Genomic DNA, 17,739 nt, shown 5'->3' with positions numbered 1-17,739 from the left:
AAAGAAAAACAACAACAACAACAAAATAGTGGCAATGATAATAACTATTGTTATCAGGAAAAAAACCCTAAAGCAGTGACTGAGATTATTTGAATATCCACAAGTGTGATGAATTGTAAGATTAGTAGATTGCTGACAAGCAAATCAATATTACTGGCCATTGGCTGCAGGTAGAGATTGAAGTAAAGATTTTGATGGGATTTGGGGTGCTAGGATAATATATATCACTTTATTTATATGTCTTTGCCTTTGTGCCTATCTATCTATCATCTATCTATCTATCCCTCTTTTTTACTCATTGATCTGTCTTTATTAACTTTTACCTTGTAGGAATATTATGTGTGGCACTATTGTAAAATAAAAGACACTTCTGATACCAGCAGGTCTTGAGAATCAGTATTGGTGGAAAAGTTGCTATGACCTTAACAGGTTCAATGGCTTTTCCAATATGTAGACATTTTTCTTGATCCTAGACTTCTTGTTAATAAAGTCAGGAGGAATGCATCCTCTCTACACCTATTAAGTTGCTCCACAGCAAATTAAGCTGAAGAGATGAGTTGAAGAGAGTACAAATGTTTTAAGAAATGATTATCACAGAAAGTTTAAAATGCTCTCTGGTAGTGGTAAGGATTTGATTTCCTTTAAAAAATCCCCCCCCCCACCTTGGGACTTCCCTGGTGGCACAGTGGATAAGACTCTACGCTCCCAATGCAGGGAGCCTGGGTTGATCCCTGGTCAGGGAACTAGATCCCACATGCATGCAACAACTAAGAGTTCCCATGCCACAACTAAGGAGCCGGGGAGCCACAACTAAGGAGCCTGCTTGCCGCAACTAAGACCTGGTGCAACCAAAAAAAAAAATCCCCCCCCTTCTGTATATATGTACACATATATATATATATATATATATATATATGCTCTGTATATGTATGTATATATGTTTGTGTGTGTGTGTGCTTGTGTGTGTATTTTCCTCCCACTCAGGTTAAGTAATTTCACAGGATAAAACGTGCTCAACTATATGAAGAATCTATAATAAATATGTAAAAATATTACATATCACTGGTTTCCAGAAAGGGAAAAGTTACTATTCCATGCACATGCACTTAATACACCTTTGAGAATGAAAGAAAATTAAAACAAGAAACACATTTTTTACTTATTTGATCACATTTTTTCCATTTTGTTCCTACTATTTGTGGAGCTAAGTTTCTTTTTTTTTTTTTTTTTGCGGTACGTGGGCCTCTCACTGTTGTGGCCTCTCCTGTTGCGGAGCACAGACTCCAGACGCACAGGCTCAGCAACCATGGCTCACCGGCCAAGCCGCTCCGCGGCATGTGGGATCTTCCCGGACGGGGCATGAACCCGCGTCCCCTGCATCGGCAGGCGGACTCTCAACCACTGCGCCACCAGGGGAGCCCAAGAGCTAAGTTTCTTGAGTACTTTTTGAAAATTATAGATTAAGATATAAGCTTATCAGTTATTGATCAATTTGAGTTAGAGCCTTACATATTTTCAAATTGATAACTGAAAACAAAGTCAGATAAACAGTCTGGAAGAATAGATTATCTTTGTGTTTCGTTTGCTCTTTCAATTTATTTATTTATTTATTTATTTTCATGTTGGGGGTAGGAGTTTATTAATTAATTAATTTATTTTTGCTGTGTTGCATCTGCATTTTTGTGCGAGGGCTTTCTGTAGTTGTGGCAAGTGGGGGCCACTCTTCATCGCGGTGCGCGGGCCTCTCGCTGTTGCGGCCTCTCTTGTTGCGGAGCACAGGCTCCAGACGCGCAGGCTCAGTAGTTGTGGCTCACGGGTCTAGTTGCTCCGCGGCATGTGGGATCCTCCCAGACCAGGGTTCGAACCCATGTTCCCTGCATTAGCAGGCAGATAGATTCTCAACCACTGCGCCAGTAGGGAAGCCCTCTTTCAATTTATTTACAAGTCAAAATAAACTTTTTGAAAGCCCCTGAATATTCTTGTGAGACATTTTATTTTGTTCAAAGTAAACTTAAGAAAACTCCTTTAAAGATCTGTCTCAGCAGGGGTAAAAAAATAAGCTGATCAAAATTGTACAAAGAAGAAACTGTTTCACATTGAGCAGTGGAAAATTTTCCAAAGACAATATAAGTGATACATTTTAAAAATCAAAGAAATTTAGATTTAGAAGGACCTTCATGGCATATAATGTGGCATGTTTTCAGAAATCTTTATGCATAAGTCCAATACACCAAGCTCTGACTGAATTGGGGTGGGGAGGGTCCATGGGGAATGTTGGGGTCCATCCCTACTCGGCCCTTTCTCCATAGTGATCCTATGGCTGGAAGAACTGTTCAAAATTCATGATATTTTAAAATTTCCTCTTCCCACTATTTTACTGTTGAGAAACTGTGGTGACCCCAGGTGAAGTTACTTGACAAGGTTACACAATTTATTATTTTCAGAGTCAGGACTTTAATTCAGACAGCGTGACTATAGCCAATCCTTTCCACTACCTCATCTGCAAGAAGTGAGATATAAAATATACAATTAGCTTTTATTACTTACCCACTTGTTTAGGAGGAGAAGGGAAACTGGAAAGAAAATGATAACACAGTTATAATCAGACCAATATAAACACAGAAATTGAGTCTTTTATTTAGGAGAGACATGAATAGCCTGGAGGCTTATGAAGTCTAATTAATCTGCTGACTGTCATTCCTTTCTCATCCTCCATTTCTCTGCTAAGTCCCAAGTTTTTGTCCATCAATCTGGAATTTAGCAAGACTTTTTGTGAACTCCAGTGCTGACCAAAAAAGTCAAGAGTCAAGATATCCAGTGGTTTATTTTGCTCACAGCCATTAGACCAATGTTTGCAGATTTGTTCTATGAAGTTTGGGCATATTATCATACCAGAGTAATTAAATGGTCTCAGTATTCTGGAGTCGCTGTGGCATAGCTCAGGCCCAAAACTGTTTATTTGACTCAAAGAATAGAAATGCAGAGTCAAAATCAGCAGAGGTCATAGGAATCTTTATATGACCATGTTTCAACAATATGTACATGTATATCTCCAAAAGAAGAATGGTGAATAAGAGAGGAAAATCCACTGAAACTAGAGAGTGAGAGCTTATTAACAGAAGTGATTTGAAATCAGGATTGGGTGGCTTTTAGTTGCAACAGAAAAAGACCTTTGCTTTTATTACTTTCTGAGCTTTAAACACACACACACACACACACACACACACACACATCACTGGAAGAATGGTGCACAGTTACAGTAAAGTGTGAAAGGTCATTAGTTCAAGTGATCTAAAACCAGAATTAGCTGGTGTGTAATTAGAGCAAAAAAAAAAATCTCTTCTTTTATTTCTAAGGACTACATTTGAGTAATGCTGCATGAAGAGAAGATTTGCTATGTTTACTTATAATTTTAAGAGTCCTGTTTATTGAGTGTTGTTTTAGTGTCTCACAAAAGGGTTTAAAATTACGACTTCTATGTGGAATTAACATCTTATAAAGACTTCAGTTAAGTGTGGTGAATCTATTAGGCACATATAAAATAAGGATATCCTGTACCAGTGAGTGTAATTAAGATCCTTCAAATTCATACACATGGAACTTATACTAAAGGGTTATTTTTGTATGGAAAGATAAAATTTATGCTTTAGTTTTATTTATACAAACTGAAGATATTTAGAATAATTTTATTATAGGATAAATATGTAATTCAAGTAGAATTAATATATCACAATTGTGATATAGAGTTACAAAGACTTTAAATACTGTACTTAGAGAAAAGAAATTCCAAATTGTGTCCTTTATTTCTAGCAATTAATTTTTAAAAGAGAATGTATATTTTGAAGAATAGTTAGTATACAATATTATATAATAAAATGTGGCATTGGAATTGTGAACATTCAGATGTGATGCCACAGTTTAAAAAAGTCCTACTAAATGGAGGGTGAGTGTGTATGAGTGTGTGAGGGTGTGTGTGTGTACACTTGTGCGTGTGTGTGCTTGTACATGTTTGAATGGAAAGCAAAATATATTTTTGAACCATATGATGATTTTCGAATCCTTTGTGCTCCTCTTATATAAATGCATGAGTTTAAGGGTGACACAGTAAATTAGGCTAGAATAACTAATGGAAAAAACACATTAAATTGTTAGAAGTTTGTCAGAAATTGGTTATTGGTTATAAAATATTAGCAGCATTTGATTAAATTATTAGTGCTGTTATCGTGCACTGTATTTGGTGGTTGGTCGACTCTTACGATGAACCTTCATTGTCTGACTCAGAGTCTTTTGGTTTCTCTCGTATACTTTTCTTTCTGTCATCTTTTCCCTTTAACATCTTCAAAATCCCCCAGGACCACGTGTTACTCTTCTCTTCATCCTGTAGCGTGGAGCTTTGGAGCATGCAGGCATTGATCAGATTTTTTATAATTATATTGCTTTGATCATTCAGGCTGTAAGCTACTCATTGTATTGAACAAAATGAAGCTATTACGTTTATAGGTTATGGTCTTTGAATACTGCTTCTACTAGGTAAATAGGTAAGTTATTTTTTCCTATTTGGTAGATTTCTCCTGGTTCTTAAACTAGCGAGCTGAGTCAGGATTAAGTTTTAAACATCAATTTAGCTATACTGTATTAAAAGTAAGTTGTTAATAGATTAAACATTTTTTTAAATGTATTTAAATTTTAAAATACACCATTTCAAAAGTTTAAACACCCAAAGGATTCAATACTGGTTTTGCCACAGATAGCATATGATCTCAGTTTATTTGGGTTGCCTACAACTATGTTTAATATACAAAGGATAGCCATGCTACTGATTAACTTTCCAGATTGTCATAAAAATAAATTATTGATTGATAAATAAATGATAGGGAAAAGTTTGAAAAAAAAATCTGCAACACTTCTAATCCTTTATCCCTTTTTCATTTCACTTCTTTTGACGTAGTTGTCAAGGTTATTCCAAACGATATACCACTTCATTTGAAGTGTGGTGCAGTTACACTTCCGCATTTACTAATGCTGTTAATTAAACATTCAAATAAGTTTTGGTAATGTAACAGGGAATGCTATTTCTGCTTTTTATTTTAAATAGAAATCAAAACTATACAACTCCAGTATATACAATACTTTGCAAAAAGGCAATTCGCTGATCATTCTTACCCATTAACAGCATCCTCCTCTTCTATCCCATCATAAATATCATCGTCTGGGGGAGGTGGGAACATCCCTTCATGTGAATTAGGGGGGAAAAAGTCTTCTGTTAGTTTTATAATTTGGTCACAAATGTTCACTCAAAATTTGTGAAATTTAATTGCAGAAAGCATCCTACTTTCATATCAACTATTTAAATAAAAACTAGCTTTATTTCCCACTCTCACATAGGTAGTAGGTAAATTATTTTTAATTTAATTTTTAAATTTAATTTAATTAATTTAATTAATAAATTAATTTAATTAATTTAATTTAAATTATTTTAATTATTTTTAACATTATCTTATAAGGAATTTTTAGAGGTGAAATGTAATAAAAATATGAGGGAAGATAAAGAGTAGTATGCATGGGAGATGAAAGAAATGGGGGAAAATAACTATGAAAAAAATCAAATTAAATAAAGATAGAGTTAGAATTTATTGTGGAAAAAGAAGGGAGAGGTGATAAGAAAAATTTAATTAATACTGAGGAGACATTCAGAAAAAGCTACCAATCAAGATATAAGTAAAGAAAAGCAAATAAAATGAAAGGTGAATTTATAAACATTGATGGGCTGACTTTTCATTTCTTTATTTCATTTCATCAATGTGATATTTTAAAAGTTAAACCTTTTTTTGATTTGTTATCCTATAGTCCTTAGGAACCTTTCTATTTGACAAATATTTATTTAACAAATCTTTATTGAGTACCTTCTCTGTACAGGAATATGTACAATCAACTTGACATTTGATTTTTAGGATGAGAATTTTAGCACTGCCAGGTATTAGTAACCCTTATTTTGTTGATGAGATAATGAGGAGTCTTTAGGAGTCATAGCTAAGGTGACCATGTAAGTTATCATCCAAACAAGGATACTTCTGAAAGTGAAGGGGGATACTACTAAAAATTGTGCTCAGACAATTGGCATAAGTCAACACTGCCCTGGGCATACTGGAAGTGGAGTCACCCTACGACCCATAACAAACTTAGAAGAAAGAACTGACTTGCTCAGGGTCACTCAGTGGCCAGGGCTGGACTCCCAGTCATTGGTTCCCAGTCCAGTGTTCTTTCTACCACATTAAGATCCTCCTCATTGTTTGCAGACAAAAGCATTTTGTCATTAGTACACACAAAAACGTCGAAGACTTGCAGAAACTGCTGATGAAAGTGTGTGGCTTACCTCCACTTCCACTCTGATTGTGGCTAGGAAAAGAAAAGTGGACCAATTAAATTAATATATGAAGTATTTAGCTATCAGGGAGAGAAGTACATATATTGAGCAGTTATACAAAAGAAAAAATAACATTCCAATCAAAAGTTTATCAGGATGTTATTTACAATAGCCAAGATATATCAATAGAAGCAACCTAAGTATCCATCGACAGATGAGTGGATAAAGAAGACGTAGTACATATACACAATGGAATGTAACTCAGTCATAAAAGGAATGAGATTTTGTCATTTGCAACAACACAGGTGGACCTACAGGGTATTGTACTTAGTGAAATAAGTCAGATAGTTAAAGACACATACTGTATGCTATCACTTATATGTGGAATCTAAAAAAAATAAAACAAATGAATGAATATTACAAGACAGAAAGAGACTCGCAGATATGGAGAACAAAGTACTGCTTATCAGTAACAAGGGGATGGGGTGGAGGGGCAAGCTGGGGATAAGGGTTTAAGAGGTACAAACTACTATGTACAAAATAAATAAGCTACAAGGATATATTGTACAGCATAGAGAATATAGCCAATATTTTATAATAACTTTAAATGGAGTATAACCTATAAAAACGTTGAATCACTATGTTGTATACCTGAAACTAATATAGTATTGTAAATCAGCTGTATTTTAGTTAGAAAAAAAGTTATCAGATGTTATATGTGAAAAGGAAGAAAAACTGTTCCTTATTGTAATAGATGAGTAGTAACAAAGCAAAAAACAAAGCAAAACAAACCTAATAAGAATCGAGTGAGATTCAGTACCATAAAGTATTCTAAACAATGATACTGTTTGCTTCTAGCATGTTCCCATGAGGCAGTTTTCAGATTATACTGTATTACATCATTCCATAGATGGACTTACTTATAAAAAGAGAGTATTATTCCAGAACCATTATTGCGTTAAATTCAATTTTCTTTTGCTATCTTATAGTCACAGCATTTAACTCTTAGTCCAATAGCATTCCATTTTTTTAAAAGGGAGAACTTAAAAAAAACTGAAATCCTCTTCATGGGGCCTTTGTAGAGCGTGGCTCCTGATTCTCTAAATCCAGAATTCTGATTTTTAATTTATTTTGATAACATTCTCTATTTCCCCTCTTTTATAATTGTCTGTTTTCTTGTCCATTTCTGCCACTAAAATATGAGTTCTGTGAGAACAAAGGAAGTGTAGAGTGTGAGAACTAAAAAAAAAATCTCAGAAGTCATCTAGTTCATTTTGCAGAAAGCAATTGAGGTGCTGAGAAATGACGTGATGTGACCAAGCCCACTTTTAAGTAAATGAACAGATGAGAGGAGAACTTCAGCATCCTGCCTTCCCTTACAATATCCTTTTGGCTACACCTCGCTGCATTCCCTGTGTCACCATTTGAGCCTTTTGGATAATCTGCCAGTAACAGATATCAGTCTGATATTACAATCGTATAGTGTAATTATACACTCATATCTGATTCCTCAACCTTTAAGTCAGAATAAAAGAAATTGGTCCGATGCAGATCTACTGCTAATCTAGAAATAAAAAGTACGTTTGTTAATGGAACTTTGGAGGAAAACATGCTATAAGTGTCCTAATATATAAATAAGAATGGATTTTTGATGAATTTTTAGTATATTTTCTACTTGCTTACAAACTATTTTCACATTCATTGTCCTCAACACTTCCCTTTGAGCATGAAGCAAGCAGATAGAATTATGTGAAAAATTGCAATTTGGGTTGGCTGCCACTCCTGGCAAATACAATATATTCCCTTGGAGAGTCTCACACCCAATTCCTAAAGAACAGAGTTATAATCAGGAGCAAAGCCACCATACATGATTTCATCTCTATAGCCGTTCTTCAATTTCCCATAATGGTCTTTTTGGAATACAAACCATTGATCAGATGAATGAGAGGTAAGGAGAGGAGAGTGTGAGAAAAGAGGAGGAAAGAGAAAGAGGAAAGGATAAATCGCAGGGAAAAGGTTGGAAACATACATAGAAGAAAGTATTTTTATGTGATGGAAGAGTGGTATTTGCACTTGTAATTTCCTTTTGTTCAACGTTTCACATTTAGCACAAAAAATTGCTTAGTTGAGAAGAAAGGGAGAAGAACCGCTGTCAGGTCCTGTGCTTTTAAGCCTCCTGTCTGCTCACAGAATTTGAAGTACACAGTCAGCTCTCCTTACCCTGGAGGAATTGGGAAAGAGCCGGTAAAGAGTGCAAGGAACCAGGAGGCATCTGGGGGAGGGAGAGAAGAGGATGGTGCCTTCTCTTATTCTTGCCAGGACAAGCTGCCAGCTATACTTAGCATCTTTCCTTGTTCTACTGAGGACAAAGCATATTCTGTCATGAGATCTCTGCCAGCAGCAGCTGTAGTTTCAAGAAAAAAACTTGTGTAGAAGTGATGTCTCTTATTCCATTTTCTTATTAAATGCGCATAAGTGAGGAATAGATGCTAGTAAATATTGTGGGGCTATACTTGTTTAAAATATTAAGCATAAAAACCATACACCTCCTCCAACCCCAGTTTATTAAATGGAAGATTCTTTTTCTGCTACATGTTTACTAACTAGAGATATCTTTTAGAGTTGTGGTATGTATAGACTAGATAAAAGGAAAAGGTAATAGCAGTTGTTTTGGGAAATAGTCACCTATTATAGAACATAATGCTTCATTTTAAGGATATCATCCCTTTTTGTGGATTTATCATTTTTTTCTTGAGTATGTTCATCAGTGTAAATATGTATATATTAATATAACTGGGGTTCTTTAATTCCAAAATAAGAGAAATGTGTGTGTGTTTTTTTAAAAAGATAAAAGACAAACATAAGGTATATATGTTGCTAATATACATGGTATGGCATACTCATGTCCAGAAAATTCTGTAACTCTCAGAATATGGCCATTTGGAACTTTGACCCCCAAATTAGCATTTACTGACTTTGAAATTAGGTCAAGGTGTTTCTTATTACTAAGGCCAATTTACAATCTGTAAACTCCAGTGCATACATCGCATGTTTTGCTATATATTGCATAATTTATGATCATAACATGGTAAGAAGGCATGGAAGGCCATCATTCTTTTTTTTTGGCTGTGCCACATGGCTTGTAGGATCTTAGTTCCCCAACCAGGGATTGAACCCAGGCCCCATGCAGTGATAGCCCAGAATCCTAACCACCAGTCCGCCAGGGAATTCCCTATTATTCATTTTAGAAAGACAAAACTGCCAGAGAGCAACATAAGTTTAATTGATGCCATGAGCTCAAAGTCCACAAGAGGGAAATTTAATTCTTCATCTAGTTCAAAAGTATATTACTGTTTTGATCATTTTACATTTTTAAAATGGTTGATAATGAAAATATTTTTCCTTTAAAATCTGAGTTATGAAGAATGCAGACACATTTTTTCCCAAGTGAAGGTCTAGCACAGATCCTGTGTTTTGGATCACGTGGGAGATTTCCCAATTTCACAAATGGGCATAAAAAAAAGAGGATTCTTCACCGTGCTGGAGATTTTCCTTCTCCTTTTCCTTCAACTTGAAGGGATTATGGCTTTACCAGGAGATATTGGAGGCAAGAAGGAATGAAAAGAAAAGGGGAATGGAAAAGGAAGGAGAAGAAAGGACAAGGAAGATCAGAGCTAGGAAAAAGAGACAGAAGAGGAGGCAAGGATAAAGGGAGCTGGAGACGGAGAAAAGAGAGAAGGGAAGGAAAGGTACGTGGGAGAAGATCGCCATCCTCTCCTCTGGACTCCTCTACCCCAGAAAGATGTTCCCATAATTCTTGCAGGGAAGGTCATGCCATTCTAGTGGAATGAATGGAAAGTTGGACCCTTAGTTGATTGCCAGGGATCATAGGGGATTTTACATTTTTACTCTTAAAGAGCAAAGTAGAGTTGCTTAAAAAAGCATTTTTGTCTGTTATGTTTTTAAATAAGAACGATGAATATATTTAGACTCAGATTTCAGAGAAAAACACTTTATATTTTTCAGAGCTAACTTCTACATCTCATCCTTCAGTTTTACAAAGTCATACTTACTTTAGGCATATCCTTACGATCAAATCAGAATAAATACTGTAAAACAGCATTTTGGATTGACAACACGTTTGGCAATATCTGGCAAATGGCCCATTATATTTCAAGTAGTATTTGATACATACAACCAAAGAGTGAAATAAAAGACTACAGAGTTTCAAATGACTTTTCATCCATACTGAAGTGATTGTAAATGGTAATTCAGTTTAGTGATAGAGGGCAGTAGGAAATAGGGAAAGTAAAATTCTAGCATCTTAAAATCCACAATATCTGACAAAGAGATGATTTGATTTGCTTTACAATTTGTATTTACACATACCTGTTAACATCTTCCTGCTCTGCGACATCATCATATACTTCCTGGTCATCTTCAAAAGGTCTTGATGAAAGAGCACCAAGCGAATTTTTTTTCCGTTTCAAGGAATCATAGTCAATCTCTACAGCCGTTGTTTTAATATAGCCATCTACCAAAAGGGGAACAATTTATGTTCAGGTAACTGTAGTTTAAATATCATAAAGTTGTGGATAAAATATTAATTGCACACTTACTCTTTAAATTTTCCCTTTATTTCTTTGCTTGCAATTCTGATTTATAGACTTGTTGACACATGTTTCACTGTATTTTGTCAAAGTCTTATGCTGTTGTGGTTTGGGGTAAGCCTAGAGTCTATTTTCAAGATTCCAAAGTGATTCGTATGAATCATTTTTGCCTTTTAACCTCAATGAAGAACCTAATGCTCTTTGCTCCTCCCTGAGACACTATAAATATTTACATTTTTCCCCACTAAAAAGATTACACAGATGAGGTGAAGATGGAGCTATACCTGTCATTTAAAATCTTCCTATCTTTGTCCACCCTGTAACGTGCTCCCAACTTAATGCTTATGAGTAGCTTTGGAAGAATTTTCACATTAATATTGGCTCAAATAGAAAACACTTCGAAGTCGTAGGAAAATGTGCACTCACATGACCCCCTGGCTGTTTTGCCCAGCCATTTTCCTTCAGGGTTGTCTGTGATTCGGATTATCTCAATTTGCTCTCCTTGCTTGAAGCTCAGTTCATTCTTTCCTCCTTTGACATCACAGCAAGCTTTTGCTTGGTGGATGACTTGAATAGGGCCTGTTAGCTGCAAAGAGGAAAAAAAATCACGACCAGCTTCTTTACTATTCAGAACATCTTTAAGGAACGCGGTTTTGAAAGACAATATGTCCACCACTTGCCAACCTGCCTATTACCAACATTTACAGGTTTGAACTAGAAGTTGAGGGTGAATGTCATTCCTGGTGAATGTTCTTAGAGGAGGGGTTAGGGGAAAATTGCAGAGGTCAGACAGAACCAGCAAAGAACAGGTAAGCACATGCTCGGGGGCCAGGAGAGAGTGGCAGTGATCTGTTGACCTCGGGAACTCTGTGGAAGATTTGCAGAGAAAGCCACCGATAACCGAATACCACTTATGTACGAATTGCTGGGTGCTATGTGTTTTTATGGGGTATGCTGGTGGTTTGCTTGATAGAGAAATAGCTTTGTGAATAATAAAAATAACAAACAAATATTATGAGAGGTTTTTAAATTAATATCCTGAATAGTACAGTGTTTTCTTGACAGCAGGGGAATAATCTAGTTTAGAGGTCATGAATCCTAAACATTTCCTAATCCTAAATTGGTCTTTTCAACAGAATTTCTCGGACCTTTTGATATGCAAATATGCATTGTGAGTTTTGAAGAAGGTCTACTTTATTTTATTGAACTTGTGATGTGATGAATTGTGAGACATATCATTAATTATGCACCACCAAGAAAGAAAGAAAATAGCTTAAGTTAAATTTTGATATGCCAACGATGTTAAAACGTATCTTAATATCAGAATTTTAAAATGTGAAATATTTTGTCTTGGAATTAATGAAATGTGAAGCTATGTAACAGTTCTCACATTTATTTATTTAATTGGAACATCTATTAACATTTTGTGGAAGGAATATAGCGTGTGAAGTCCTAGTCTTGACAGACTTTTGAGTTCATATTTGGTGGTATATCTTCCATATCCTATTGTTTTCTTACTAACAAATGTTATTCAAATGAATGAGTGAAACAATGCAAAATTGATTTCTCAAAAAAAACCCCACAAGGGAAAGCTTCATACCATTCCTTCAAAACTACAAACAATCTCTTCATAAAAAGTATGTTATAAAGATTTTCATTTAAGAAATTAGTTTTTCATGTTTTCCACTTGAAAACTATAAACATTGGTAGCCATATATTCTGTATGAGTAAAATGTTTTAGTATTCATACTGTAATCTTAATTTTGCTTAATGTAGTAAGCAAAACTGAATGAGATCCTATAATAGATACAGTGCCTTCCGTGCATTATTTTATTTAATTCTATAAAAATCTTTCAGGAGAGGTATCATTGACTCACTTTAAAAATAAGGATCTGAGATTCAGAGAAGTTTAGTAATATGCCCATGATCACATAATTTGCATGTGCAGTTGGACTTTGAATCCACATCTGTCCAACTGACTCTAAGCTTTACATTTTCCCTTTGCCCTGCTGTTGAATCTTTGTTTTACTATAATCAATATACTGAGAAATTATATATAAACCACATTTTTATAATTCAAACCATATTGTAAATGTTCAGGAGGAATTAAATATTTAAAGGAAACTTGATATGAATCCTTTTTATAGTGAAGAATAGTTTTGTAGCTAGATAATCACTCTATAGCTGACATACTAGACCCACCCCAGATGGGCCATGTCATCAAAGACGTACTGGCCGAAAGAGTATAGTCCGCAAGTATAGTGGTAGTGGTGGTAGCAATAGAAATCACACAATTAGAAATCAGAGATCAGAGAAGACAGAGGTCAGAAATCCAGGTGGATGAAGAGGGAGGAGAAACAGCAGGTATCAAGTCAGAATGTAGGTCAGCTTAAAATAAAGGCAAAAGTCAGGTCTAGACAGCAGCAATCAGGTAGCTCACGGAGCTTTATTACGACAGGTCTGGTTAATCCAGAGACACTTCTGTCCCTCGTACCATTATAATACATGCCACAGGGATGTGTATGTGTGTGGTCCTGAGCTCATATTATGAGTAGGATAAAATGAAATGCATAGCAAGGAGGGTCAAGATGGGTCTGAGAAATCAAGTACTCTTTCACTCAATCAACATAAAATTTCCTGAGCTCCCACCATATTTTATTTGGACTTTATTGCATTAGTTTTTAGTGCAGGGGTAAAGGAGATTATTGGACAAAAACATTACTATTGTGAAGGTAGTTACTCTTTAGAAAACAATGATTAAGTAATTCTCTGACCATGTAAGGTTTCAAGAATTGTGCCCCTTTTGTGTGAAAGTCATAAAAAGAGGTTACTCTTTTTCACCCTTCAGCAAGCAGGCTCTTACTTTAAATTTCTTCTTTATTTCCTGTTCTTTCTTTTCTCTCTCTTTCTGTTCCTTTTTCTCCAGCTCTAATCTCTTCCTTTCCTCCTTTTCCCTTTTCTTCTCTCTTTCTTTGGCTGTTTCTCTGTGGATTAAAATTGTAAGTTTGTTTTAGCATCCACGGGCATTGATGTGTCAGGGCTCCCTATCCAGAGAGGTTTCTACCCAGAACAGAAGATAGTATGTGAAGAAGTATAGGTGAAGGTATAAAGCCAAGGCTTGTCAAAATTCCTGGGTGTATGAGACTGTTCTTAGACCCAGCAGGAGGCATTCAAATGAGGATGCCTTCCTAAGGTTCTGCTGCCCTTACAGCTCGTGCAGGCAAGTGGAAAGCACTGTTTATAACGGTTCTTGCGGCCTGTCCGCATGAATAGAATTAATCTCTCTCTCTCTCTCTCTCTCTCTCTCTCTCTCACGCACTCACTAGTACAAGTTCACGTACACATATGCACTTGTACACACATGTACAAACCTTAATTCAGAAACTTTAGTCAGAATTAGTTGAATAAGAACTGGGTAGGGAAAATTAACATATTTGAATCAACAAAAGATAAAATAACATATTCATTCTACTTCTACTCATTTCCCAAGAAATTTCTTAGTCTCGGGCTACCCAGAAACCCATTTTGGAACCCTTTCTAACACCTTTCTGTTTAGCAGACTAAAACTTTGGCATCTGGTGCTGTGTTAAATCGTCTCTCATAGCAAGGTTGTGAGGTGAAGCGCTGTCTAGGTGAGGACATTGTAACGTATACACGAATTCATGTGCCCAAGGACACACTGAGAGCAAGAAATCAGATTCCCGGCCCCTGTGATTCCCTGCCTGTGGGCTATCTAGTGGGCTGCAGGCCTCTGACCTCTCCGGGGATGACATTTTAATAGAATCCTCTGTAAAATCCTTAGACAAGAAAAGAATCTTTAGTCCTTTGTATTGAAATAAAGGTTATCATTATATGCCCGTCATTTGAACAATACAGCTTTTCCCTCCCAGTGTTGAATATCCCTCCACTCTCCCTCATACAAATCATTATATTCATCTTAGAAGGAAAATATCATGGTAAAAAACTGTAACTCATACATGTCTTCATATGTTTCTCCTTCACTCTCTTGTTCCTGTCAAGAAAAACATTAATAATGATTAACTGTAATTATTTAATAAGGGAACATACACATATTACATTGCTCAAATAATCAGTAAAACAAGCATACATTTGTGTGTCAATTTGGCTTATTTAAAATATTTTTGTTTCCTTTTTAGAGACAGACTGGAAAAGGAAGCACAGAAAGATTTCATTTTATATCTTGCTATGTAATTCAGATGTGTAGCCAGACTTCAGTCTATGTTTAGCATTACAAAATTACTATGAGTCAGTGTAATAATGGGTGTTTAATGTCTCAAGCATTTTAGATGAAATAAGATTATAAATGGAAAAAAATCACCATTACTCATAAGGATTTTCATTTGTTGGTTTATATCAATAGAAGATGAATCACAATAATTGTTACATATTCTAGTTACAGCAATATAATATGAGAAGGAAAAAAAAACTGACCTCATCCAGATTTCCAGTTCCTAAAGTGTTTAAAAAAAGAATACAATTTAATGTAGTGTAATTAAGAAGTGCTTTAATACAGGATTATTAGATGTAATATAATATTCAAAACAGTTCATCATGTAACAGAACTTATAATTTACCAAAGGTATAGAAGTACAAAATAGAATATGCAGTTTAGATTCTTACTATGGCTTTTTTGAATCTTGTAATTTAATTATAAAATCATTTCACTGACTTTCATAAAATAATGCAAAAGCCAAAAATTAATGAAGACACTCTTTGTTCTCTTTATGAAAAGCATGCACATTTGGTTTTGCGGGCTTGCAGTATGGAACAAAGATTTTACCAGAAAATCACAACTAGTTCACACTTTTCGACTTACTTGTTCCCAAAGATTTGCTTTCATGTGTCAAACAAATCAAGTTAATAAGATTTTTTAAAAAGATATTTTACTGTTCAAGGGTTTGGTAATATCAATAAACTACCAGGTACAAAGACATCATCTAAAACAATAATAATAAAAACAGTGTGGAACTGATATACAAATGAATAGACCAGTGGAATAGAGCAGAGAGCTCAGAGACAGGTACACAAATTTACACACACACAAATAGAAGCACACATTATGCACACACAAACACACCTATATATGCAAAGACACAAACACATCAATAGAGTTAATACAGTAAATGTGGCATTATAAATTAATGAGAAAAGGGTGGATTTCAGAGTATGGTAATGGGAAAACCGGCTTTGTACATGAGACAACAAATCTAGATTTCTACTAACGCCTCAAAAGTGGACTGCAAAGAGATCAAAGACCTAACTATAAAGGATAAAGTTCATAGAAGATAATATTTGTATTTCCTAGGGATAGGACTTCTTAAATAAAACTTAAAAAGTATAAATTACAAAGTAAATATTAATGAATTTGATTATATCAAAATATATTTATGTTCAGTGAAGGACAGCATGGACTAAGTTAATAGACAATGGACAGAATGAGAGAAGATATTTGCAGTGTCTACAACTGACATAGGATTAATATCTGGAATACAAAGGAACTCCTGCAAATGATCCAGAAAAGGATACCAACCCCAAGGAAAAAATGGTCAAGGAATAGGAACTGGCAACGTACAGAAGAGAAAACCACAAAGGCTATTAAACAAATCAAGTATTCGAACTCAGCAGCAAGCAGAGATATGAAAATGAAACAAGTCATTATTTTATGCATGTGAGACTGGAAACAACTGGAAAGCTGCATGGTACTATGCACTGGCGAAAGGCAGGCATCTTGGAATCTTCATGCCCTGTGATGGGAGTACACAGAGATGCAGCTCTTCTGGAGAGCACTCTAATCCTACTCAGTTGGAATGAGTATGCCATTGCTTACAAGCAGCCACTCTACTGCTGGATATACATAAAGGAAGGCTCTCAGAGGTCCACATGGAGATATGGACAAGAAGGTGCATTGAACTATTATTTGTGGTACCAGCGAGTTGAAGGTAAAATGTGAATGCATAGGATGCATACCATGGAGTGCTGTGCAGTAGTTAACAGAAAGAAATTAAATATACATATATAACATGGAGGAGCCCCCCAAAACACATTATGCTGAATATAAAAAAAAAGGCCAGAGTGAGCTATAATATACAGTTTATGTAAATTGAAATATGTACATATACACATACAACAGCATGCAAAGAATATGTACAAAAGACACACGCTAAGTACATTAGAATATTTGTCTCTGGTAAAGGGGAGGAAGGAAAGGGAGTGGGTCATGGAGATAAAAGGAAATAAATAAGTAAGTAAAATAAGAGACGGGTCTTGCATGGACCAATGACAATAATGACCCATTAATGATCCTATGAGAATAATTAACTCAAACTTCCGAATTGGAGGGAAAAAATAAATAAAACATCTTTCGCCTCTTACCATCAGAGTGCATGACACTATCTTGATTTTCTTCATTTACAGGGCTTCTGAAAACAAGAGAGAAGAAAAAGTGAAAATGGAACAAGTAGATGCTCCCCTTACAATGAAAAAGAAAAAAGAATAAAAGGATCATTTAAAAATAACTCTTCTCTTTCATATCTGCTCTGATTTAAAACTTCAGAAGTCAGTAGAATAGGCTTTAGCCTGGTATTGATGCCACTACTGCTGCAAAAAGTGGAGAATCGGGGAGCTTGAGCACAGCACTGCCCATTCAAAGTGAGTATCTACAATTAATCAGTAGTTTAGTTTCAGAGCAGAAATATTTTTCTGTTAAAAGGACAGTATGTCAATAAGTCAATTCTGGGTTCTGAA

General features: G+C 35.3%; 1 protein-coding gene across 2 annotated transcripts in view; it reads right to left on the bottom strand.

The window, feature by feature from the left end:
• FYB1 (FYN binding protein 1) overlaps positions 1 to 17,452 on the bottom strand; it is a 34,766-nt gene extending 17,314 nt beyond the window's left edge. The window contains exons 1-10 of one of the 2 annotated variants that reach the window (XM_027092657.1): positions 17,368 to 17,452; positions 15,427 to 15,446; positions 14,952 to 14,986; positions 13,838 to 13,958; positions 11,401 to 11,560; positions 10,754 to 10,898; positions 6,374 to 6,396; positions 5,164 to 5,230; positions 4,257 to 4,391; positions 2,548 to 2,573 (exon numbers count right to left, since the gene is read on the bottom strand). In XM_027092657.1, coding sequence (XP_026948458.1) covers positions 2,548 to 2,573; positions 4,257 to 4,391; positions 5,164 to 5,230; positions 6,374 to 6,396; positions 10,754 to 10,898; positions 11,401 to 11,560; positions 13,838 to 13,958; positions 14,952 to 14,986; positions 15,427 to 15,446; positions 17,368 to 17,380 — 745 coding nt within the window. In that variant the 5' untranslated portion in view covers positions 17,381 to 17,452. The remainder of the gene's footprint in view (positions 1 to 2,547; positions 2,574 to 4,256; positions 4,392 to 5,163; positions 5,231 to 6,373; positions 6,397 to 10,753; positions 10,899 to 11,400; positions 11,561 to 13,837; positions 13,959 to 14,951; positions 14,987 to 15,426; positions 15,447 to 17,367) is intronic. The other variant, XM_027092658.1, reaches the window with a different exon arrangement.
• Between the last annotated feature and the right edge of the window lie 287 nt (positions 17,453 to 17,739).

Source organism: Aethalodelphis obliquidens, unplaced genomic scaffold (genome assembly GCF_003676395.1).
Source record: "Aethalodelphis obliquidens isolate GAN/ISIS:26980383/991018 unplaced genomic scaffold, ASM367639v1 scaffold80, whole genome shotgun sequence".
In the NCBI taxonomy this organism is placed as follows: domain Eukaryota; kingdom Metazoa; phylum Chordata; class Mammalia; order Artiodactyla; family Delphinidae; genus Aethalodelphis; species Aethalodelphis obliquidens.
This window is presented reverse-complemented; position numbering and strand designations above follow the sequence as displayed.